This window comes from Ovis aries, chromosome 23 (genome assembly GCF_016772045.2).
Source record: "Ovis aries strain OAR_USU_Benz2616 breed Rambouillet chromosome 23, ARS-UI_Ramb_v3.0, whole genome shotgun sequence".
NCBI lineage: Eukaryota > Metazoa > Chordata > Mammalia > Artiodactyla > Bovidae > Ovis > Ovis aries.
In genome coordinates this window covers 35,697,476-35,709,590 of record NC_056076.1, presented here as the reverse complement: position 1 = coordinate 35,709,590, position 12,115 = coordinate 35,697,476, and the positions used below count along the sequence as shown (strand labels likewise).

The window sequence follows — 12,115 nt, the reverse complement described above, 5'->3', positions numbered from 1 at the left end:
GGCAGCCAGGGTCAACCTGATACATAGATTGAGTGGAGGTGGCTTCTTAGAATGAGGTAAAGGTCACCAGGCAGGACACTGTCACCCTAGAATCCCTCCCTTCTAGTCTCTGCTGGACCCAAAATGTTAGCACTAATGCAACAGGCTTTCTTTTTTTACATACATAAAAATATTTATTTATTTATCTTTGGCTGGGCTGGGTCTTTGTTGCCGCGAGGGCTTTCTCTAGTTGCGGCAAGCAAGGGCCACCCTTCCTTGCTGTGTGCAGGCTTCTCATTGCAGTGGCTCCTCGTGTTGCAGAGCACACGCTCTAGGGCACGTGCGCTCAGTAGCTGCGGTTCCCAGGCTCTAGAGCACGGGCTCAGTAGTTGTGATGCGTGGGCTTAGTTGCACCTCAGCGTGTGGGATCTTCCTGGACCAGGGACTGAATCTGTGCCCGCCACATTAGCAGGTGGATTCGTTACCACCAGGGAAGCCTGCGGGGTTTTTGATCCATGAGGCACATTGATTTGAGAAACACTTGCTAGATAATGACTGTGGCCTGTAATCTAGCTACTAGATGGGGAAGGGTCCTTGAAGAAGAACAAGGACTAAACATCACAGAAGGAGGGAAAACTTCCACCTGGAGTGACCTGGGAGGATTACATGGTGGGTGAGCAGGAATTTTCCAGATGGATGTGGGCAGAGGGAATTCTGAGAGAAGAAATTTGGACAGGTGCAGAGGAGGGTGAATCAACACACGTGAGACCAGGTCCTGGAAGCCTTGACACCAGAGGACCAAGAGGGTATCCTGGAGCAAGTGGGGTCCCGAGCTGAGTACAAGGAAGACAGATGTGTGAAAGATGCAGAGTGAGATGCATGGAGAGGGATCAGGTAGGAAGAGCAGTTGAGAGGTAACCGTAAAAATCTACCAGAAAGACAGAGGGGATGGGGGAGAGAGGAAGAGAGAACCCCGGCACTAGGATGGTGATGAGACGGCTGTGATGATGCAGTGGGATAAGAGATGACGGGAGGAGGGCATGAACAGCAGAGGTGACGAGGTCAGTGTAGACACGCCAGGTTGGAGATGCTGGCTGGACATCCCAGAGAAAATGGACCATCCACGAATGGGATGGAGATGAGGCCCCAGAGGCCTGGAGAGCTGATGGTAGGGAGGAGTCAACAGGAGCAGATGGACAAAAGTCAGTAAGATGGATTCAGGAAGAAGGTGTTTCACCCTGAAGTCTCTGACTTTTGGGGCAGATAACCCTAAAAGCAACACACTGAAGCCAGCGCTAGCCCTAGTGCATGCTAGTTTGGCATAAACTCACTTACAGCTCCGTAGAGGGTCCGGCCTGAAAGTCCAGGGGCAGTGTCATGGGTAGGCTCAAGGGAGCAAAGCTGAGCCCAGGACCTAGGCTTCTGCAGAGGAAGGACAGAGATGGAGGGCTGGCCGTGGCCGTGGCTGGTATGTGGATGCAGTCATGTCCACCAGGGCCTGGGGCGAGAGGGAACAGAGGTGGGAAAGGCTGCTTCACCGTTCTGTCCTGACCAGTCAGTGGGGAGGTGTGCTGGTGAAGAGGAACAGGCAAAACTGAGCGTGGGAGCCCCGCCAATCCTGTCTCTCCCCCGCACTTCCATCCTCCCAGCCTCCAAGGCTCTGGGCTTCCATCCAGAGAATGGGTGCAGAGCTCTTATGCTTATTCCTGTAGAATAGCGAGATCTCAGATGCTCTGAGATTCCAGGCAGCGGACTGTTTGAGCACAGTGTCCTCCATGATGTGTTCATTTCAACAGGAGAAGCCCCTGAATTCCTGCCCCAGCTCCTCCCCCTGATGGTAACTGGACGTGTCTTACTCCCATGGGTGTGCTATGTCAGTCACTCAGTTGTGACCGATTCTGCAACCCCATGGACTGTAGCCTGCTAGGCTCCTCTGTCTGTGGGGATTCCCCAGGCAAGAATACTGGAGTGGGTAGCCATTCCCTTCTCCAGGGGATCTTCCTGACCCAAGGATTGAACCCAGGTCGCCTGCATTGCAGGTGGATTCTTTACCACTAGCGCCACCTGGGAAGCCTCATTCCCCTGGGTAGATCTGTCTTGAGTTGCTCAATAACTCTGAACAAAGAGCTTTGTGTCTCTGGCCCTGCATGTCCTCAGATGTGCTGTGGGAATCCTATGCCATAGATGAAGGTCACGTGACATACTGTATGTGAAGGTACTTCACCCTGTCATGTGCATACAAATTCTGGTTGTGATGTCGATGTTACTCTTGAGAATTCAGAGAAAAGAGGACACCCCCACGTTAAGTGAACTGCCTTTTGGAGCAAAGAGAGAGGACCAAGTATTTGCTTCCCTTCCCCCAACCCCCTCCCTGCCTTTTTAAGGGGGAACTGCTTTTTCCTCTGGAGGAAAACAATTTTTTTTTCCTCCCTTGCCAATGAGATGCTGCACCTGTTTCTTTCTCTAGTCTACCTTCCCTATGTGCTGTGCTTAGTCGCTAAATTGTGTCTGATTCTTTGCAACTCCATGGACTGTAGCCTACCAGGCTCCTCTGTCTACGGGGATTCTCCAGGCAAGAATACTGGAGTGGGTTGCCATGCCCGCCTCCAGGGGATCTTCCCAACCCAGGGATCAAACCCAGGTCTCCTGCATTCCAGGTGGATTTTTACAGTCTGAGCCACCAGGGAAGCCCAAACCCTATTTGCATTATTAGGTGCATTTGATGCACCGTTTGCATCACTGGGAAAAATGAAACTGGTCCTCCTCAGCTGGCCCTGAGAGCACCCACGACCTAGATCTCCCGTCCCGGTGATCTGGTCCACAGTGAGGCCCGGCCCTGAGGACCTCCATGTTCCCGCAGCACCATTGGAGGGACAGGAGCACCACAGGGGAGGACCAGAGAGGAGAGGCCGGGCTGGTGCAATGGGGGAATCACAGGACAGTCTCTCAACACTCCGTGGCATCTCTTTAGTCCAATTCAACCCCTTACCCCACACCTTACATGGTGCTTGTCATATAACAGGTAGTTAATAAATATTTATCAAATCGATGGAATGAGGAGGAAATAAGAGAGAGGTCATCTCAAGGAAATGCAACCCACTCCAGTATTCTTGCCTGGAGAATCCCATGGACAGAGGAGCCTGGTGGGCTACAGTCCTTGGGGTTGCAAAGACTCAAACATGACTGAGCGCACACGCACGCACACACAGAAACACAGACACACATATAGCAATCCTAACCCACACAGCCTTCCTGCTGTGAAGAAACGGTCCCGGATGACCAGAGGTGTCCCAGATTTCACGCTTATGCCTTTTGTCTTCTTTTTATGTTTCAGGTCCTCCTGGCCCCAGGGGTCCAAAAGGTGACCGAGGACAGCAGGGACCCCCAGGCCCCACTGGCAACAAGGGGCAGAAAGGAGAGAAGGGGGAGCCGGGCCCGCCTGGCCCAGCTGGTGAGAGGGGCCCAATCGGGCCGGTTGGCCCCCCTGGAGAGCGCGGCAGCAAAGGCTCCAAAGGCCTGCAAGGCTCCAAAGGCTCCCGAGGGTCTCCTGGGAAGCCTGGCCCCCAGGGCCCCAGCGGGGACCCAGGCCCCCCCGGCCCACCGGGCAAGGATGGACTCCCAGGCCCTCAGGGCCCCCCCGGCTTCCAGGGACTGCAGGGCACCGTGGGGGAGCCTGGGGTGCCCGGGCCACGGGGGCTGCCAGGCCTCCCTGGGATGCCGGGCATGCCAGGTATCAAGGGTCCTCCTGGTCCCCCAGGCCCCTCAGGGGCGGCAGTGCCCCTGGCCCTTAAGACCGAGCCGACCACAGCACCTGAGGACAACGGTGAGTCTGAGCCCCTCACACCCGGGATGGGGGTGCTCCCCGTGTTCACCTTACACACCCAGTCTTATTAGCAGTGAAGGCATCACACAGGGTGGGCTTCCGCCCCTGCTGCTCGCCTAGCCCCTCACTAGGCAGCATCCTTCAGGCACGTGTGTTTATCCCTAAACAGCATCAGCTCCTCTAGCGCTCATTTATCATTAGCTAAGTCGGGTCCTCAGGGACAAACGGGTCCCAGACGTTGAATTCAGGAAAATCTGAGGCTGGCCACCCCAGAGCCGTCCCTGTCTTCATTCTCTGCCTTTCACCTGGGGATGGTCAACCCTTAGTTAATGTGCAGATGGAACTTTCTGTTCCTGAAGCCAGCTCGAGTTTCTTTTTGAGAAGGTATTATGGTACCTTCTCATCCTTTGATAATGAAAGCTTTGGGTTTGCAACCAAGCCTGTCTTTCTCCCCTTGGACCCACAGCCGATTCCGCTTGGTTTCCTGCAGTCCCCCTTCGTTGCATTTTCCTGTGAGCCTAGCTCTCCCAGCCTCTTGTTTACAGGTTCTGTGTGATCCCGGGCTGATGGGGACCACCTGAGCCTGTGCTGCTTGTTATTTCTGTGTCTGTTACTTCTGTCATTGTGAAGACTAATCCAGACACAAAGGCCCGCTTAAGTGGTTTTAACCACCATGTGTCCTGCAGGCCATCTACTTCCTGGGACTGGTCTTGGCCCCTAGAATGTTCAGGAACATCAGTCACAGACTCAGCATATGGGCAGTGGGGAAGCCGGGCTGCGGCTATGCCTCCTGAAGGCATAGTGTTTTCAGCGTGTGTGTGTTTCCATCGGCATTTTTGAACTTTCCATTCCTAGGCTGCCTGCCTTACTGGAAGAACTTCACAGACAAATGCTACTATTTTTCGACTGAGAGAGACTTTTTTGAGGATGCAAAACTTTTCTGCGAAAGAATGTCTTCACATCTCGTTTTCATAAACACGGGAGAGGAGCAGGTACGTGTGTGGCATTCTTAGGGTTGGAGAAAACTGTAATTTAAGAATCGCTGACATCTGGAAAGTGCATGCTTATTCAAAGATACCATAAATTCATAGTCACAGAAACACCGAGGGCCACATGATTGAGATTTGGGCTTTATCCAGGGACAGAAAGCATTCACGGCATGGGGGTTGGGTCCTTGTGCTAGCACCTGAAAGCTCTTGCTTTATCAAGCCTGGAGCTGTGTGGCTTTTCCCGGAAAGAGCGGGAAGCCTGCAGGTCGGTACAAGTCTCTTATGGAGAGGCAGAAAGCCCTGAGCACTGGAGGGGTGGGGCCGAATGCCAGGGTCCAGACATGTGGCCTTAACAGGGTCAGGAAGGGCATATATGGTCCTGGGACAAAGCCCACACATAATAACCACTCATTTGGTTCCTAATGTGTGCCAGGCATTTTCTCCTATAAACTTCACCACACCCCAGGAGCCTGTGGGTACTATTATCCCCATCTTACAGACAGGAAAACTGAGGCCCCACAAAATTTGAATGATTAATATATGAGACAAGTAAATGCAGAGCTGAGACTGAAACTGAGGTCCATCTAGCAACAACACCAGTGCTTTCTCTTTAATGCTGCACTGTCACAGGGGCCTCCTTTCTTTCCCCTGCATGTCTCCGGCAGATAGGACCCTGAAAACGGATGCTTCTGCAGTAATTGACTGGAAATGAGCATCCATAAGACAGGGGTCAGGAGCCTGGGCCTGACCCCAGCTCAACCGCTTGTCACCTTTATTAGGCTGGTGGTTGTAATGGCTCGAAGACATGTTACGTGTGACACACTGGACATGGGACCCGGTCAAGAGGAAGGGCTTGATAGTGCCGTGGCTGTTACTATTATTAGCACATCGGAGGGAGGGGCTGTGGGAGGGGTGGAGCCTGGTGGGATTCATGAGTGATCTGGATAGTTTAGGAGTATCGCTTATAAACTTATAAGAGGAGAATATATCAAAGACTGCCCCGCACCCCCACCCCACCACCACCAAAAAAAACCCCAGGGCAAAACAAGTGCAATAAAAAGAGGATAGCAAAATAGAGCACAAGTTATGACAGGCATCCTCTCCAAAAGTGTCCCTCATTTCTAAATACTGAAAGTCTCCCAAACATCTGTTCAAGAAATAGTAACGCACCATCTATGATTTTATTTTCCAGCAATGGATCAAAAAGCAGATGGTGGCGAAAGAGAACTACTGGATTGGCCTCACAGACTTGGAGAGGGAGAATGAATGGAGGTGGCTGGATGGGACATTTCCGGAGTACAAGTGAGTCTCAGAAACGTCCAGGTTGCTGGTCAGGCTCTCGCTGGTCTGTTTCTTCCTGAACGACCTTGTGTCCAACACAATCCTCACACTCAGCCTCTGGGTACCAGCTGCACGTTTATTTCCATGGAGGGAAATCAATATGGGGTAAAAGTCGGGTTTTTCCGTCTTCTCGCGGAGTGAATTTTTCTTCATTTCTACCAAGAAAAACAAAAAAAAACAAACAAAAATACAGACTCATAAAACTGCCCAGGGTGGTAGGGAGAGAGATGGCAAAGTGTGCTCTTTAAGTGCTGCTGGAAAAGCCAAGGAAGCCCGGCTCCCCCAGCTCGGTCGAGCTCCCCAGATGTGTTTCCAACATGGGCAGGGCGCTCCCTTCACGATGACACTGTTGGTGTCCCAGCCCTCACTGGGCTTCTGGCCAGAGTGTGGGGATGAACTACGAGTTGATGACTCTCCTACACATAGAAAGTGCAAGTGTACCACGAACGAAGGTCCTTGTGGGACGACCATCTCCCCACAGGTTTGAAGGGTCCCCGTAAGTCCAGTGTGATCTAGTTCTATAAAGGCAGCAACAGAGAACAGAAGCAGTTCATAGAACCTCCTCAAAGCTCCCAGGGGTACAGAAATGTCCATGAGCCTCACCAGACCCCAGTGTCCACTCCTGTCCTAATCCCACCCCAGGGTCTGAAGAGGATGAAATTGCGCCCATTTCAATTTCACCTCTTCATCCTCCTCTTGCTTTGCATCTAGTAGATGCAGAAATGTGAAACTGTGGAACACACACTGTACCAAATAGGGAAGAATGTATAAAAACCCACCAGAGGAGACATGTCCTACAGAGGCTCAAGCAGGCGTGTGGGCATCTTGGCTTCAGGACTGTGTCCTGAGCTGGAGTAGCCACAGCATCCTTGGAACCTGGAGAGAAGTTGAGGGTGTTTCAGGTCCAGGACAATGTCACGGGCATCAGGGCTGGAACAGTTGTGGTCAAGGACAGGAAGATGGGCTCGAGGGGTGGAGGGGTGAGATAGAGTTTCTGTGTGTGTGCGCGCGCGTGCCTGTGTGTGTGGGTAGACAGCCTTCTTTATGCTTTTAAATCCTCTATGTGAAAAGCATGATTAGAGGATATAGATGGGAAACCAGAGTAAGGCCATTTCTTTTAAAGGATTTTTTTTAAGTATTTATTTATTTGCCTGCATCAGGTCTTAGCTGCATCATGTGGGCCCAGTAGCTAGTGGGCTTAGTTGTTCCATGCCTTGTGGAATCTTAGTTCCCCGACTAGGGATCAAACCCACAGTCCCTGCATTGCAAGGTGGATTCTTAACCACTGGACCACTGAGGAATCAACCACCCAGGCCATTTCTTTTAGAATAGCAACCAAACATTGAGGTGGAACATTTGAAGATTTGGGGTTAGCGCCAAAGGTGAGCCTCAGACTGCCCCCAGGACAAATGGATATCTCTTTCCTGGCTCAGCAGATAGCCAGTCTGCTCCCTGTACACCCATCCTCGGTGGGAGGAAGCTACACCACATCCTGGCCCTCGGAAATGTGGCTGACACCCAAGGAAGTTATCCATCACGGCAAGGATACGCTTCAGGAGACTCAAAGCAGTTGTGAGAGTTGTCATCTACAACCAGAGCAGTGGAGGGACTTCCCTGGTGGTCCAGTGGCTACCACACTGTACTCCGAATGCAGGGGACCTGGGTTCAATCCCTGGTCAGGGAACTAGATCCCACATGCTTACAACTAAGAGTTCACATGTACTGCAACTAAAAGATAAGAACAAAACAAAGATCTGGTACAAATAAAGAAACAAAAGATTCCACATACCTCAGTTAAAACCCGATTCAGTTGAATAAACAGATAAATATTTTTTTTAAATAAATAAAGTCAGAACAGTGGAAGTGGGGAGGGGAGGCCTCAGTTAAAACCTGATGCAAAGAAATAGATAAATTTTAAAAAATAAATAAAATCAGAGCTGTGAAAGTTGGGACAGAAGGCAGAGAATACTAAGGGAAAGATAAATGTGTCACTTTGACAGTCAAGAGTATGGATGATTTTTTTAAAGGAGTCAGTGGGGAGCTAAAAAAAATAACAACTTCAGTCTCCTCCACATTTCTCACGGTCATGAAAAAAAAAAAAAGGTCTGGGTTAGACTCACTAAGAAATTCAATCTGAAGCCCTCCTCTAAGCACAAACTGGGTTGGCCCACGTGGAATGGATTGAGCAGGGACAGTAGCACCCCTGCCAGCTCTCCCAGGGTGGAATTTTCTCCTGTCTCCCAGGCTCCAGCAGGAAGTACTGATTGGGATGACAGCCCAGCCTTGATACCTGGGATAGGAAAGAATCACATCACCAGACACCTTCGGGGAGCTCTGTTCCCAGCCACAACTGCACAGCACCCCAGCCAGGGCCCAGACTCTGCTTCTTGTTTTCCACCCAAAGGAACACACAGACATGTAAAAATCCCTGGGATCAGATTTTAAAAGCAAGAATAAATTAGGCAGACATATTATGAGGCCTCAATAGCCGAAGGCTAATTGAACTTGCCATATAATAATAAACACGCCACAAACAAGACAAAGAGCCCGTGCAGCAAGGGAAGGGAGTATCTGCCCTGGAGTTCACCAGGTCTGGGTTCCAGGCCTTCAACCAGCACTCAGCAGCTACGTGACCCTGTGTAAGTTACCCAGCCATGTGAACCTCCATGCCCTCATCTAGAAGTGAAGATTACAGAAGCACCGACATCGGTATTGTAAACATTATATGAGATGATACATATCAAGCACCAATGACAGTGAGCCCACGGGAAGTGCTCAAGAAATGCTATCTGCTAGTATTTGTATTATTACGCCTATTACTTGTCTAAGGCAGAACGCCAAAGAATTGATGCCTTGGAACTGTGGTGCTGGAGAAAACTCCTGAAAGTCCCTTGGACAGCAAGGCAATCGAACCAGTCAATCCTAAAGGAAATAAGCCCTGAGTTCTCATTGGAAGGACTGATGCTGAAGCTGAAGCTCCAGTATTTTGGTTGTCTGATGCAAACAGTCAACTCACTGGAAAAATCCCTGATACTGGGAAAGATTGAGGGCAGAAGGAGAAGAAGGCGTCAGAGGATGAGATGGCTGGGTGGCATCACCAATGCAATGGACATGAATTTGGGCAAACCAGGAGATAGTGAAGGACAGGGCGCCTGGCGTGCTGCAGTCCATGGGGTCACAAAGAGTCGGACACAGCTGGGACTGAACAACAACAACTCCTGTTGTCGTCCCCATCATCATTTTCATGTTGATCATTTGCTAAGTTGTGACCTATAGACTGTAGCTTGCCAGGCTTTTCTGTCCATGGGATTTCCCAGCACAGGGTACCCAACACAGGTACCTCCCCATGTACTCAAACTCACCTGCACCCTCCTTCTCTTTGCTTCTGTGGCCTCCATGCCCGGTCCATCACTTCCCTTTCCCCTGCCGTACACAGTGGTTTCTGGACCTGGCCCCTCCCCATGCCTCACCCAGGTTACAGAAGAAATCAGCCTCCCTACTTTGCTCTTACCTTTTCTCCCCTTCTGAAGTTGTTTCAGGCTGTTGGGGGTACTATTAAGGAGGAAATAGAAAAGGGATGAAAGGCTCTCTCCTCTGTCTCTTGCCCCTACTTGAATTTTTATACTGAGAGCTAGTTGAGGACGATGGTGCTGGAGTAACCAGACAAAAAGCAACATTGACGTGGAGTGGATGCTGAAAGTTTAAGGTACACGTGGACTTGAACAAAGGTTTATTTCCAGCAAAACATACAATCTGACTCGCTGTGTCTCGGGATGGTACCTAGGAACAGGTTTCCAAGTGCTTTGGGTCCACCCACCAATGCACTTCCAAGAGAAAGACTGGAGAGCTGACACGTGTTGCCAAGATTTTATTTGCCAACCAAGGACATGGATTTTAAAAATCACCCATTGGGACTTGCCCAGCGGTTCAGTGGTCAAGACTTCCAGTACAGGGGGCATGGATTTAATCCCTGGTTGAGGAGCTAAGCTCCCACATGCCACAGAGTGCAGCCAAAAAGACAAAAATCACCTATCAACAAATCTCAGCACAAAACAACAAAAACAAAATCAAAAAAGACAGTTGGCCATCACCCATACATACACACAGAGTTGTCCTCATTTTTCTCTTTTCACAACAGACCTGTGAAACTTCATTCTTGACCAGCTGGTACCAGTCCCCTGGCTGGACTCTGGGATCTGCTGGCCCACAGTCTCATGATAACATTCAGTGAATTATCCTGGAGTATCCACCATGGCCCAGCCCCTGTGCCAGCCTGGAAAATCTTTTCTAGAGTTTTGGGCCCAGTATGAGTGAGAGATACTGTTCCACTCATGTAAAAATAGTCTGATTTGCAGGACCCTGTCACAATCAAGAAGACAGATACCTTGACCCTAAATGTGCATATGGTGAAGAGAAGGGCTTCAAATGAGCCTTCAGTGCTCTCTTCTCAGTAATTAATAGAACCAAGTAGACAGAAAAACCAAGAGGAACGTAGCAGACACTATCAACTAACTTCCCCGGTGGCTCAGTTGGTACAGAATCGCCTGCAATACTGGAGACCACCTGTAATTAGGGGACCCAGGTTTGATCCTTGGGTTCGATCCCTGGGTCGGGAAGATCCCCTGGCGAAGGAAATGGCAACCCACTCCATTTCTTGCCTGAGAAATCCTGTGGACCAAAGGAGCCTGTCAGGCTACAGTCTATGGGATTGCAAGAGTCGGACATGACTTAGGGACTAAACCAATCAACCAATCAACTAACTTGACTTCATTGATATTTATGGAACCTTTCACCCAACAACACATTCTTTTCAGGTGCATATGGTACATTCACCAAGATCATCAAACAAATGCTGGGTCATCAAAAAAGTCTCCCAAAATTAAAAAGCACTGGAAGAGAAACTTTGGCTTCATCTTATGCCATAATCACTCTTCATGCGACTCTGGCTTTGGCCACTAGAGAGAAACCTCTATAGTGGGAGAAAATTCAATCGAAAAGAAATGCTTCTCGCTACTAAGATTTTCCTGTCTTGAGGCCAGGCTCTTACCAGAAGAATTTTCTCAGCCATGAAGCCTCCGTCAATCTTGCGGTTGATGAGAACGTACTAAGTTGTGTGGTTGGGAGGGGCTGATTGCCAAGCTTGAAAGTTTGTGCTCTACTCCATGAGGATAAACCCAGAACAGGGAAGGTGGGGATGGGGAGGGGGTGCTTCACACCCATCAGCTGAGATGCTTCGTGATTCCAGCTCCTGGAAGCGTGAGTCTAGGTGCTTCTGTGGTCCCCGGTGTACTCAGAATACACTGTCCAAGTACATAACGCATGTTGCTATCCAACCACTTCTGCAACTCGTGTGTTAAAATATGGGATTCAAGAATTCGGCACCCGGGCTTCAGCCATTTCTCTTTCCAGAATCCATCTGTGGAGTGAGGTTTAGGCACTATTTAAGCTGGAATTCTTCTCCAGAACATATACATTCTGTTTCTCTGACATGCTCTGCACTGTTATAAGCATGCAGACAGGAGGGATTGACCATAAATCACTCTGTGTGATTTTAGCTTTTCCAAAGAGATGCTGGGAGACCATATACAAGACAAACTACCCCTGCAGCCTGGCTTCAAGCTACTCCATCTCCCACCCTTGCTGGTCTCACCTGGGTCATTCCACTCACAGCCACATCCTACCTTTAGTCCTGAAGGATTACTTCAAACACCACACTGAAGAATTTCCATGACCTGGAAAAAACAAATGGAGAATGGTGATAAAAATGATCTCCTTCCATTATCAATTTGTTCTCTTTCATCTCATCTGTCCATCTCTTTTTTTTTTTTTTTTTTGGCCATGCCACACCAGTTGTGGGATCTTAGTTCCCCAACCAGGGATCAAACCCATGCTCATAGCAATGAAAACAGGGTCGTAATCACTGAATTGCCAGAGAACTTCCTGTAAGCCCCTTTTACCTACTGAACAGGGCAAGGAAATGCAA

General features: G+C 49.7%; 1 protein-coding gene and 1 long non-coding RNA gene across 4 annotated transcripts in view; one reads left to right on the top strand and one right to left on the bottom strand.

The window, feature by feature from the left end:
* Nucleotides 1–12,115, top strand: part of COLEC12 (collectin subfamily member 12) — a 178,896-nt gene that overhangs the window by 161,275 nt on the left and 5,506 nt on the right. Inside the window, exons 6-8 of the mRNA XM_004020490.6 lie at nucleotides 3,314–3,802; nucleotides 4,658–4,794; nucleotides 5,984–6,093. Of these exons, the coding sequence (XP_004020539.3) occupies nucleotides 3,314–3,802; nucleotides 4,658–4,794; nucleotides 5,984–6,093 (736 nt within the window). The remainder of the gene's footprint in view (nucleotides 1–3,313; nucleotides 3,803–4,657; nucleotides 4,795–5,983; nucleotides 6,094–12,115) is intronic.
* LOC114110482 (uncharacterized) overlaps nucleotides 5,954–12,115 on the bottom strand; it is a 39,681-nt gene continuing 33,519 nt past the window's right edge. Inside the window, exons 3-4 of one of the 3 annotated variants that reach the window (XR_009598214.1) lie at nucleotides 6,912–11,864; nucleotides 5,954–6,287 (exon numbers count right to left, since the gene is read on the bottom strand). This is a non-coding gene — a long non-coding RNA (uncharacterized LOC114110482). Of the gene's footprint in view, nucleotides 11,865–12,115 lie in introns of all 3 variants that reach the window. The other 2 variants (XR_009598213.1, XR_003586745.3) reach the window with 2 other exon arrangements.